At 34.5% G+C, this 13,540-nt stretch overlaps 1 protein-coding gene across 5 annotated transcripts in view; it reads left to right on the plus strand.

Moving 5' to 3' along the window:
• Window positions 1-13,540, plus strand: part of cno (adherens junction formation factor afadin) — a 354,944-nt gene that overhangs the window by 250,053 nt on the left and 91,351 nt on the right. For 4 of the 5 annotated variants that reach the window (XM_074183524.1, XM_074183525.1, XM_074183528.1 and 1 more), the window contains one exon: window positions 12,418-12,626. In XM_074183524.1, the coding sequence (XP_074039625.1) occupies window positions 12,418-12,626 (209 nt within the window). Of the gene's footprint in view, window positions 1-9,765; window positions 9,923-12,417; window positions 12,627-13,540 lie in introns of those variants that run through there. The other variant, XM_074183527.1, reaches the window with a different exon arrangement.

The following is a 13,540-nucleotide window of genomic DNA, read 5'->3' on the forward strand; positions in this document are numbered from 1 at the left end:
CAGCGCACACTACGGTGAAAATAATAGTAATAATAAGTTTATTTCCCAAAAAAATGTTACTACATAGTCAAAACTAGAATTTATTGTTATTGACATGTGAATAAACATGTAATTTCCACTAAAACTGAAGTTGCGCCTGCGATTTGCACAATTAAATTTACAATTTTTTTGATATATCGGGAGTTTTCAGGTAAGATGTTAGGCCAGGTATTTGAAAGACAGGTAGTTGGGCGAACCAGGATGCCAACTTAAAAATTCAACACTGAAAATTCTAGGTGTTGTTAAACTCATAAGTTATATGATGGAATCGGCCGATACTTGATGAAAATCCATAACTAACGTCATACAATGGCTTCATCTGGCGTCAGATGAAGCCATTGTATGGCGAAACACGTGTTGCGTTTTTGTAAAACAATTTAGTGAAAATCTCACAATAAAGTGTTTTTGGAATACGTTAAACTCATGAGTTCGAGAGAGTTTAACAAACCCTAAGATATTCAGTGTTGAATTTTAAAGTTGGCATCCTAGTTCGCCCAACTACCTGGCCTTACATCTTACCTGAAAACTCCCGATATAACCGAGTTTTCAAACTTCACATTTCAGTTTTATACTTGATAATGGGGTCAAACCCGAAACCGGTCGTATAAAAGAAATTAACCAGTGGTAATTAGACAAAAGTGTTTTCATTCATTTCAATAAAATGAAACTTTTAATAAGTTGCCAAAAATCATCATCGATTGTAGCTTTAAGTCATTTATGATCGCTAATTCATTTTAATCTCTGGAGGAGTTTTTCAGAATTTAGTGAACCTTACTAAAACTCATTACTGTTGTTTGTTTAGCTTGCCTGTAACATATACAACTATTTTAACTATCTACTATTATTATTGTATTGATATGTTTCATTATACTTGACATTTTAATTTTTGTATGTGTTGATGTGCATATTTTGAGTAATATGTAATATTATAGTTTGACTTTTATTTTGCCATATATGACTTGCCATATGCACATTATGAATCTTCAATGGTGATTTAAAAGACTTGAAATGAATTGTTCATTTATTCGAACATTGTACTTTCAAACAAATGTTCTTGATGAAATTTCTTGTTATTCGGTTAAGAAAATTCATTTAATGTGAGAATTGATATTTTGTTCTCACATCCATGTTTTCAACTGATGTTTTTTTTGGGAAATAATCTTTCCGAATACTACTCGACCTAAACATTTTCCCAGTTTATTTCCTTTAAACCAATAGTCCACTAAAACAGAGTTCTATAGCGATGAAACGCTTCTTCCCAACAGCAATGAAATTGACAGCCTTTAAATTTATAGTTGTAATTATTCTTGAATCATACGCTACGCTCAGGGACTGATTATGATGCATCATTCTCACAATTTCAATCACTGTCACTGTCCTAATCAAATTGACCCAATGGAATCGAGTATTCAAATATTACTGTGACTAAATATAATTAAAACTTTGCATGAAGGCTTTACAGAAATTCACAGGTTTAATTTGATATTATGATTATGACAGTAACTAGACTACAATTCTACTAAGACAACTCAAATAAATATGTAAATCAAATAAAACTAACCAATACCTTCAATGAACAGATTCAAGATAACGAAATGAAAAATTGGTTTCCATACCTCGCTGAATCATATAACCTCAGGAAGATAATACAACAATCCTCCAATACAAACTCCTCTTTGAATACAAACAATTTTTATGTGATAATCTGAACTCTCAATCTTAAATTCGTAACTTACTAGCACAATAAAACATATTTTATCCGAATGGAAACGTTATTTTGAATTTCAATGGAATCGAAAAGAATACCCAACGTATTGATGATGCATATAGTCGCGTCAAGTAAATCGACTATTGTTAACGGATACGACATTTACGTACTCTGTTCATATATTCAAACTTTCAAACAAATGTTTTTGCTGGAATTTCTCGTTATTCAGGTAATGAAATTTATTTATTTTGAGAATTGATATTATATTTTCTAATATCGATGCATTCAGATGAAAATATTTTCAGGAAGTTCAGGCTGAAAAAGTTTTCGTTAAAAAATGAAAATTCATCGATGAAATTTGGGGCTCTTATGGTCTCACTGTTGATAAATGTCCATTTTTTTAAACCCAAACTTTGTTATTCTTGAGTTTGAGCAATACCACTCGGACAACCATCAATAGATAAAACCACTCGTCATGCGATTTTTTTTAAGGCGAAACACATTGGGGGGTGGCTCTTTTCTGAATGGAATCCAGTAGCCGTGGGATATGCTTAGGGGCGGAGCTCCATACATCAGAACAATACTAGTCCAGTCATTATAGTAAGTTCACCTCGGAATTTCGAGATACCCAGCTGTAAGTCTGTAAATACTTGTATATTGACACCCTAAAAGTTGTCTCAAAACCTACATATGGTAGGGTGTAAGCAACTATTAAATTTCAAGGTCAAAGGTCACAAAAATCGGTTTTTTGCGCTTTTTTTGGAAATATCTCATTTCCTATGGGTTTTTTGCTATTTGGCTTTATTAACAATATTGTAGAATACAAAATTCTCTACAAATTTTGTTTGAAAAAATTTTTTATACGGTGAACCGTTTTCGAGATAGAGGACGGAGAGCACGCGGTCACAGCATCACTTCAGGTCAACCGGTGTCTCCGGTCGAATACGCGCCATATATAGTTGATGAACTATCGATAAATCAATGATTATAAATATTTGTCAATTTTTATTAAGTATTATATTATATTTTATCATTTTTTTTCTAACTTATCCACTTTTTATTCAGTATTATTTTTTTAACAACACTTACCTGCTCATGTAATTGCAGAATTGTTAATGAAAATATAGGAATTATATTTGAGTTTTAACCTAATTAATATTTATTTATAACTTCTTACATGATGAAAAAAAAACAAATAAATTATGAATTACTCTTTTTATTAAAAAATATCATTGAATACATTTATTTTTATTGAAAGTAAAGAAATGAAATAAAGGGTACAAAAACTACAATTTATAATTTTAATCATCTTCTTCCTCTTCATCGTCGTCTTCTGGCTGCTGGTAAATTTCAAACTGGTCTTCATAATCGTCTTCAACGACATTTGTCTCAAGTGCTTCCATGATTTCGGGGTCAAAGGTTCCATCTTCGTTAATGTCGCTCTGATATGGTAGAGCATTGAGACAAGCTTGCCCATTACATTGGCCACAAGCTAAAGAGCATTGCAAGCCCGCTTTCCTGCATCCGCATCGCGAACCACAACCACTCTTGCAGTTGCAGAAAATTGTATTTAGCAAATCTTCTGGAGCAGGTGGTAAAATTGTCATGATAGGCTCCAGAAAATCGTTTCGCATTGCCCAACCCCATACCTGGGGTTCCAAATCATGTCCTAACCAAGTTTGAACTTGATAATATAAACGGTTGAAATGTTGATGAGCAGCTGCACTTGTTGGTGGAATATTTGAAAGCTGCACAGGTTTATTAAGTTTTGTAGACTTGACGTAATGCATATAACGAAGATGATCGAGACTTTTCACAGATTTCGGAGCATTATAGACTGCCAATAAGGTTTGAGTTCCACTCTCTAATAATCTCTGGGCCGAACAATTTTCTTCCTCAAATTCTTCAGCTAGTTCATCCAAATTTGTCAGTTTCTCAAAAACTTTTAAAAATGATTTTTTTCCCGTTTTAAAAAGCGCAGAAGTTGTGTCACAGCCACTTAATGCGTGCACAAATAAAATATGTTTTTTATAATGAGGATAATTATCAAAACTTTTAGTCGAGTATATCTCCGTTTTTACATTACCTTTCCCAACTTTTTTAAAGAAAAGTTTTTCTCTTAATTATTTTTTAATTTTAGTAAACGGTTATCAGTATTATTGAATAGATATAGATTTAATGCATGAAGAAAATGATAAAATATAATATAATAGTTTATAAAAATTGACAAATATTTATAATCATTGATTTATCGATAGTTCATCAACTATATATGGCGCGTTTTCGACCGGAGGCACCGGTTGACCTGAAGTGATGCTGTGACCGCGCGCTCTCCGCCCTCTATCTCGAAAACGGTTCAGCGTATAAAAAATTTTTTTAAACAAAATTTGTAGAGAATTTTGTATTCTACAATATTGATAATGAATACAAATAGCAAAAAACCTATAGGAAATGAGATATTTCCAAAAAAAAGCTCAAAAAACCGATTTTTGTGACCTTTGACCTTGAAATTTAATAGTTGCTTACACCCTACCATATGTAGGTTTTGAGACAACTTTTAGGGTGTCAATATACAAGTATTTACAGACTTACAGCTGGGTATCTCGAATTCCGAGATTCTTACCTAATTTAATCTTAAATGACTGGATTATACCCCAAAGAATGTCTGATGTAAGCTATATGAAGCATCAAAAGTCGCTGGGGTGTGTACAGTTTTCTGGTTCGGAACAGTGTTCCAAGCTTCTGAGAAGCAGCCTTTGCAATTCCAGCGACATGATTGTGCTAAGGCATATTGATTTCCATTTTAACCAACAACAAACTCATCGAAGCAGAAAGCGGCCATTTGCAGGGAACGTTCTTTCTGGAAGCTGGAGAGCCATACACAAAAATTATTCGATAAGCCATAGCATCGAATTTTGGCCAACAAACCCTCAAGCCACACAAGGTCAAAGACCTTAGAAATATCACGCGCAACAACTCTTGACTCTCCATGTTTCTCGACTGCCTTATTCCAAATATAGGTGACTCGTGGTTTTATCATGCTGTTTGCTCCCATGGTATTGCTGAATAACAGAGTTTTCGTTAAAATAAAGAAATGTATCAATACATTTCAAGGTCTTTTGGTATAACTTTCGACGATTTTGTTATTAAAGAATAATTTCAAGGAAAACTAGAAAGTAGGTTTTATTATTTTATGCTCTAAAATTTATCATGTTTTTAAGAGTTTCAAAATTTTGAGTTAGTTCTAGAAACAATTGCCATTGCCTCAACTTTTTTTATTCACTCGATAAACTTTTCATGGACTTGTGACGAGTTTTTAAGATTACATTCAAGTAATACAGTCGAATACATAAAATTAAAATTTCTGTGTTGGTATAGACTTGAAAAATGATTTTTTGGAATTCTTTCATTGCAAATAGCAATTCACATATTTTGGTTGGAATCATTGATTGCACAAAATACATGTCAAGTTTGAGATGTCAAAATCGCAACTAGTTGGTTAGTGATACCGCAGAATGCTTTAGATTTCACTGATTAGTGATTATAGCGTAAACTTTTTAATCAGATACTTTCTCAATATTATTGAATTTTTTTACAGTATTCTCTATTCGTTTTGATCAGAATGAAGTCATCTGATGTCTTCGCTATTTATGCAAACTGCTCATATATCACGATTGTAGTACGGCGATTAATCCGTGTTATTTCAAAGATAATTTTCCTCTGAAAAGATCTTTGTGTCTGAATAATATATCGTCGTATCGTAGATCCCTGGCATCGGTCAGATCCGATTTTTGCCCCGACTAAGTATGAATGGCAGCTTTCAATCTTGACAAGAGGCGCCACTCGTACAAATAACCTGAACGGGATGTTTATACTTGGGAAGCAGCCTTCTACGGGAGAAAGAGAACATTGTTCGAAGAATAAACAAAGAATAGTTCGCATGAACGATACACTTATTGTCTAATTTTTTAGGACTTTATACAAAAGTGATTGGCTATCGGTTTTTTATTTATTTCCGTAGTATTTTCATCCAACTTGGTGAAAAGTGTTTTTTTCAAAAAGTATTCAATTGTTCAAACTAGGCCTTAGCGTTGAAGTTAACAATTTTCATTGCGAAATCGTGATGCTTGGAATATATCAACATTACTTCGTTCTAGTAAAATAACGAAGCATGTTGACATTGAGCTGATTCTTGTTATTATTATACTTTGGTATTGGATGGTACTGGCAGGATCGAGATAAATGATGTTGCAACTTCTAAATTACTAATCAATTAATGCATTTTCGAAAGATAATAATGAAAATAGTTATGTAGTAGTTGACAAAATGAAAATCACACCACAGAACTTCTTCGTCACACGTGAACTATATAGTCCTCCAACAGAGACTTTCGAACTTTGTCAATTGATAACGGTCATCTTATTGAAACTATATCTGTCAAATTAGTTGTCTTTTATTTATTCTGTTTTGCCAAATCTTCATGGACGGATATAGCATTCAGCATCACATGCAAATAATAAAGTTGTTTTATAAAAATGGGTGTTCTGTTCGGGCACCGCGCTTCGCCCATTTTACGGTCGCCATAATCGTCCTACCGAGAGGACTATTCGTAATGTGATGGATAAATTTGGGTCTACGGGTTCAGTGAATGATCGACCAACACCAGTACGTCGACGAAACGCAAAATCTAACGAAAACATCGCCGATGTCGTGAGAGGGTGCAGGAGAATACGAGGAAGTCGATTTCGCGAAGCTCACAAGAACTTGGCCTTTCGCAGACCACAACTTGGCGAATTTTCCGTCGTGACTCAGGCCTGCACCCGTACAAAATTCAACTGACCGAAGGTAAACGATCTCAGATCTCAGAGTTCGCTGAATAGGCTCTGGAGCAGCTGGAGCAACTGACCCTAATTTTCATCGAAAAATCATCTTCAGCGATTATGCTTATTTCTGGATGAGAGGGTACGTGAACACACAAAATTGTCGAATTTGGGATGATTCCAATCCCCATGAGTTCCAATCACGAAAAAGTCACTGTTTAGTGTCCATATTTTTTGGAGAACGACATTGGCCAGGCAATCACTGTCAACAGCGAGCATTATAAGTCGATGATTACCAACTTCTTTTGGCCTGAATTGGATGATCTGGATACCAACGACATGTGGTTTTAACGGGATGGCGCTATATGCCACACATTGGATATTCTGCACGAGCTATTTGAGGGCATAGTCTCACGTGGAGGTAATGTCAACTGGCCACCGATATCGTGCGATTTGATCCCGTCAGACTTTTTCTTGTGGGGTTTTTCTAATTCGCAGATGCATGCGAATAAGCCACAAACCACAGCGATCCTCAAAGCCAACATAACCCATGTCATCGGTCAAATTCAGTCTGATTTATGCGCCAGAGTCATGAAAATTGGACGTTTCAGATGCGCTTCACCCAGAGAAGCCGTGGCGGACATTTAAACAATGTTATATTTCACACATGATGGCATCAATAGGTCTTGCAAATGAATAAAAAAAATTTGATATCTCACACACACTTTGTTTTCTTTAAATATAAAGATGGAAAGCGCTTAATGGAAGACCCTGTATTATGTCTAACAATACAGGGTGGAACAAAATATGGCGGAAAAAGATTTTATTCTCATAAATGACTAGTTTTGGCAAAAACTCTTAACTGTCAATCCGGAAAAACTAAACTTATCACTTTCATTTGCATTAAATCCGGAGCTGCACCATTCCATCGAATTGTAGTCAACTTAACCTGAAAAAACATTATATATTGAATCAGTAAGAACCTCAAATATCTAGGTGTGTATATCGATAATAACTTGAGGTGCAACTCCCATATCAACTTTGTTATTAAAACACTGCGTAAAATTATTTATCAATTCAAAACTCTCAAAAAATGTTTGCCCATCACTAAATTGAAAAAACTGTATTATTATCTTGTTGAGAGTCATTTGAGATATGCTATTACAGTTTGAGGAAACGCATGTAGGATATATTTGAATCCGTTGGAAATAGTCCAAAAAAGATGCATTCGGCTTATTCTCAATAAACCCCTCAGATTTTTTCCGATAGCCTGTATAAAGATTCATTTTTTTTTTTATTTTGGACTGCTATATTTCCTGTATGTAAACATCAGATTTCATTTCTGTAATTCAGAACCAGCTAAGGCAGAACACGAATATAATACACATAATCGAAATGTACTCACCTACCCGTACATTCTAAAGAAATCTATTTCTCAACAAGCCTTTTCATATGTTTCGTTAAAATGTTATAATTCGGTACCTGAAACATTAAAAGTATTTGTTCAGAAAAAAGCTGGGGGTATATATACTCGAACGTGGGAGATATTTTTTACAAATGCTGAACTAGGACTTCAAATACTTACCTGGATTTGACACAACTTTAACAACTGAGTTCAATACATCTTTCGCAAATGAAATTCTCCTTACTCATTGCTTTTTTTATCATATTACTGTATTGAAATTTTATTGTAATGTTGATATACCTACCTGTTACTTCATTATATTACTTAATAGAAATTGAATAACAATTTTTATAGATCTTTTTAAAATTAATTCCATGTATGTTTCATTGCTATAACCAAACAAGTACTTGGCTACTTTTACTGTTTTATTCATTTAATAATTATATATATATATTTTGTATTCTGTACAGCTATCGGTTAAGTGAATAAAGTTATATTATTATATTATAATAATTAAATTAGTATTACGGCGCGAATAAATTACCTAACATGATAACGCCAAGATCGTTCATACAAATAGTACTTTGATTATCAAGAAAATGATTCTGCTGGTACATATTGTCAAACATACAGCTGAATTTCTTCATCGGTAGAAAGAATTATCAATGCCTTGCCTAGAAGCAATTAAAACTCACAAATACTCTGAAATAAGTACCAAAATAACATATGACCTTCGTCACTGTTTCAAAAAAAACCTTCATAGATTTTAAAAATTAAACCCTTTCTCAAAAAGACACATAACAATTGGGGCTGGGGGCTACTATTAATTATCAGTTACTCAACAATTTTTCTTCAATTTCCTGAAAAAGGTCTATTTGGGTTGCTGATTAAAGTACATGCATATTTACAGTAGAAAATAATGGTATTTCATTATTTTATACAAAAAAAAAACAGTAAAAAATATTTAGTCCTCCACAAAAAAAAATGTCGTTTAAAGAGTAATGGTACTCTACTTTTGAATAATTTTATACTGTTTTCATTCAAATGGATGTTTTTCTTTCATGTTTAATATAACCACATGTTCAGTACACATTCCATATGAAAAATTGGTCATGAAACGGAACGGAAATTGTAGTTTTATAAAAAAACGACATGAAGCCTATCAGTTTCCCTATTTGTATCGCACAATTTGTTATTTGATAATATTTTGAATTTATTCCGAACATTTTTTTCATTAAAATTGTTCAGTACTAATAAACTTTACATTAAAATAGGCAGATTTCTGTTGATTCAACAATAATTGCTCACGGTACTTCCCTAGTTTTGTCTTTCTAGAAATATCTTCACTAAATATAACTTATGACTATCATTTCTAGATTTCCTATGTCATGTGTTACTCATTTTATTTTTCAAACTGAATCTTATATTTCTTTCGATTCAACAGAAAACAGTAAATTTTCGTTTCCAATTAGTTTGTCATTGAATTTAGACACTTGAAATGTTTACCTATTTCTAATATTATACAAAATTATTCATATTATTACTTTTGCAACGAACTGTATGAACGAACTACAACTTACTTCATCATTCTCCTAAAACTATAAATGTTAGTATAATGTAGGACTAGAAAATGAAAGCAATTGTGGAAATCTCGTTATTGAACACGAAACGAAATTGCATTTTGCATTGTCTTGTCAGTCCTGTTTCTAATTGTTCGACTTAACCTTGCTTTTTACACGGTTTTTTGCTCAACGTTTATTCGATTTTTTTACATATCCGATGTTTTAATCGGTTTGTTTTCGGACCGACTCCAGCTGCAATTGAACCTATAATAGCCAACAGTGTTTTGGTTTCAGCTGCCAAGTTTTGTATATGTGAGGCAGTTGAAGTGAAATTTCTGTGTGTTTCAAACGAGAAACATGGGTCTTGATCGATGTTTTAATAAAATAGGTTGGTATTGAACTGTTCTTTGTCGGTGTGTTGCTTTCTTTTTCATTTCGTCTGTGTCTATTGAACTGCATCAACTACGATTCGAAACTGTGAATCGAGTATTTTTCTGATCTCAAGGCGGTAATAAGTTCATGCTCGTGCTAAAGTAAATTATTTTTCATTAGAATGGTATGCAAGATTTTGTCTATTTTAAACACGTTATTTCAGTACTTAACGTATACATAATCATTTGTATTGTTTGCAGTGACTTGAATCTTTCACGTGTTCACCCATTTTTTAAAACAAAAACCTGACTAAAAGTTCAAACTATTCATCATTAACACGCTTTCTGACGTAAACACGGTGTTACTTTTACAATACGGTATATCAGAACAACAAAATACACAAATTCAATTTTATACAATGCCCAATATTTTTCATCGCTGCATACGATGTCTGTTCAAAAAATAAGGTGAATTTTAAAATTTCGCGGGCGATTTGCGATTTTTTATTCTTTTATTTGGTACACTTGTCTCCAACATATTGTTACGTTTTTCCCCGTGGGTTCACTTTGAATACAACAAACACTTCAACTAAAACTTCAACTATTATTTGAATGTCTATCGCCTTACTAAATCACTTCGCGTACCGCACTGTAACGTCCACTTGACTGTGTCGATATGCTCGTAGCTAGCGTTTAAATATCGTAAACAAATGCCGTAGAAATTTTGCCCAAGTTCTGTCGAAGTCGGTAGCATTATTCTCGCTGCTACTCGAGTGGCGGGGAGTCATCGTACATTCGCACGCTCTTAGCTACGTCACCAGTGGTTTATGGCTACCAGTGGCGGCCGGCGTTTTTTTTAGGGCATGATTTACAACAATTCGGTTTCAGCTGTTTAGCATGTTTAGTCTATTGCCCCAGCACATCAACAACCGATGAAAATGTTGAGAAAGTGAAGAAAATTGTCATGGAGAGTCGTTGAATCACTATTAGAGAAGTTACTGAGGATGTCGGCATATTGGTTGGCTCATGCCATGCATTTTTTCGTAAATTTCTGCATGAAGCGTATGGCAGCGGAGTTCGTTCCAAAATTGCTGAATTTTGACCAAAAAAACCGTCGCATGAGCATCGCTCAGGAATTGTTAAATGACTTCAACGGCAATCCAGATTTGCTTAAACTTGTCATAACTGGTGACGAATGATGGGTATATGGTTATGACATTTAAACCAAAGTCTCGTTTTGCCTCTCGCCGTTTACGAGAGCCAAAACGAATAAAACGTCCGGTATTGTGTAAAAACAAGTCATGACTTTGCATCATGATAATGCACCTGCTCACCCGACATTGTTCGTTCTTTCCAATTTCATGTCTTGCCCAGAAAATACCTACATTGGCCTGTTATTTGAAACAATCATGAAATACAAATCCATTCAAAGAACTAAGATTATAAAAAAAAGGAAAGAAGAAAAAAAATCACATCAAAGATGCTGCTTCGTTACCTCCTGTTCATAAAAGAAGACATATGTCTCATTGCTTACAAGTGATTTTGGCGAAATTGGGAACACGTGTGAATCGTTGTATTCATGCCACGTGCCACTATATGGGTGTCTGCAATATGCTGTGTAATGTCCGTTATCAGTAGTCCCACTGTGATTTGACTGTGATTGATTTTAGTCCAAAAACAACAGCCACCATATTCACCAGATTCGGCCCCCTGTGACTTTTTATTGTTCCTTAGATTGAAGAGATCCATGAAACACAGCGTTTTACATCGACTGAAGGGGGCAAAATAGAAATTGACGAATAAATGAATATTTTTTGAGAAAAATAATTTACCTTATTTTTTGAGCAAACCTCGTACTTGAGGATTTCGAAAGCTTTCCTGACACTCTGGCCTAATATGCAGATTCTAAGACTTGGATATCTCCGAATTTTTTAACATCTGTTCTGAAAGACCATTCACCATATAAAGTATTCGGCTTCGTTGAAGAGCTGGGTTTATTTGGTCGAGTGTGAATAGGTGCGAGCCACAATAAACCCTTGCGGGTTACAATGGAGGGTCGAATAGACCAACTCACTTTTGACCTAACCTAACCTATCTTCGAATTTGATATAATTCACTATTCAGGGCGAGTTCGTCACTGCTAATTGCGCTTCTGTTTTGGTCGATCTTTTCGTGGTTTCAGTGTACGCATTAGGATAAGTGTCTCGATTTGACTGAATTTTCAGATTAGAAACATACCAAATGTATCACCAACCAAATGGTGATATTGGTCATTCAGGTTTTCAGGCATCAGGTTAATCACTAATTTGTTAACAATAATCCACAGGTGCCTAGGTGGATAGTAATATTAATAAAGACACACTATGTTACTCGGATCTCGCGCAAAGTATAAATAAAGGGATTCAAATCCTGATGACATCATACGAGTGTAATCAATTTAGAATAATTTTAAGGAATATCAATTCATAATTTTTTTCTAACTGATTCGTCATTCAAACTATTGTTTTTTCAGGCTCCATAATGTTTCACGTTAGGAGAAGGCCCGCTGATTGCGCGCCAAGAAAAAGAAAAAAGAAACCAGGAGCCCTCGGTCAAGCGGCCAGTACGAGAGACCTCAGAGGGGATGCGGCTCCACTTTTGATTGAACTTGGACCGGACGGTTCAGCTCCCCATCCTGGAGATGCAGCCAGGACGATAAGATTGACAAATGATGTGATGGAGGTAAGACTTCGATTTGGAGAAATTGAAAATTGGAATTCAGAGTTTTGAACAAGTAAAAAAATCATAAAATCAATTTTGGTCTATTGCTTGCAGAGAGAGGATCGTGTGAAGTAGAGATTTAAGCTTTCGCGACCATTTTTTTAAATTGCTGGTTTCGCGGTTTTAGGCCGTCGTCAATGTATCTCCAACGAATAGTTTTAGAATCGTGTAAACATTGTAAGACGTCTCTAAAAAATGTTTGAAAATATATTCTCCTCCTAATCGTGAGATTCGAAAACTCACCTGAATTATTTTTCTGTTTGAGAAAAAGTTTTTTCTTCCCTCAGTAATCAAAAAATAAAGAATTTATATATGTTGTAGGCATATTTTTATCATTTCAAAAAACTAATCTAATTACATTAATGATACTATTGCTATTAACAAACTAAGGAGGGTGCTGAAACTTGCATGTTTGGGAAAAATGAAAACCACTCCTACAAGTGCTTTGGAGACACTACTGAATCTTCCTACTTTACATCTTACAATAATAGAGGAAGCGCAAGAATAGGCTAATTCAGACTGGAACACCTACCGAGTTACGTGGGATCAAGCAGAACAGAACTTTCTTACTATGTGAAAGAACGAACCTCAAACATGTTCCCGGACCACACGGCACCAAAACGAATCTGAAGCCGCCCCTGATCGATATGCCGGCTGAATCATATAACAAACACATGACATCACCGCGAAAGAATGCAGTCGGCAACCGCCGGTAAAACTCTAGTTGAGTACCGAAACGACTACAGATTTCTAGAAAGAACCGTTACATTATACAGTGCAGTTCTTTAATGCCCCTTTTTTATTTTTTGAACGGGTCACCTCAAAAAATTGATAGATTTGGGAAGCTGAATACTCTTATTGAATGAATGAATCGA

The sequence above is a fragment of the Leptinotarsa decemlineata genome, unplaced genomic scaffold (assembly GCF_025532065.1).
Source record: "Leptinotarsa decemlineata unplaced genomic scaffold, Ldec_3_MD MMD2_tig00026340_RagTag_RagTag, whole genome shotgun sequence".
Lineage (NCBI taxonomy): Eukaryota > Metazoa > Arthropoda > Insecta > Coleoptera > Chrysomelidae > Leptinotarsa > Leptinotarsa decemlineata.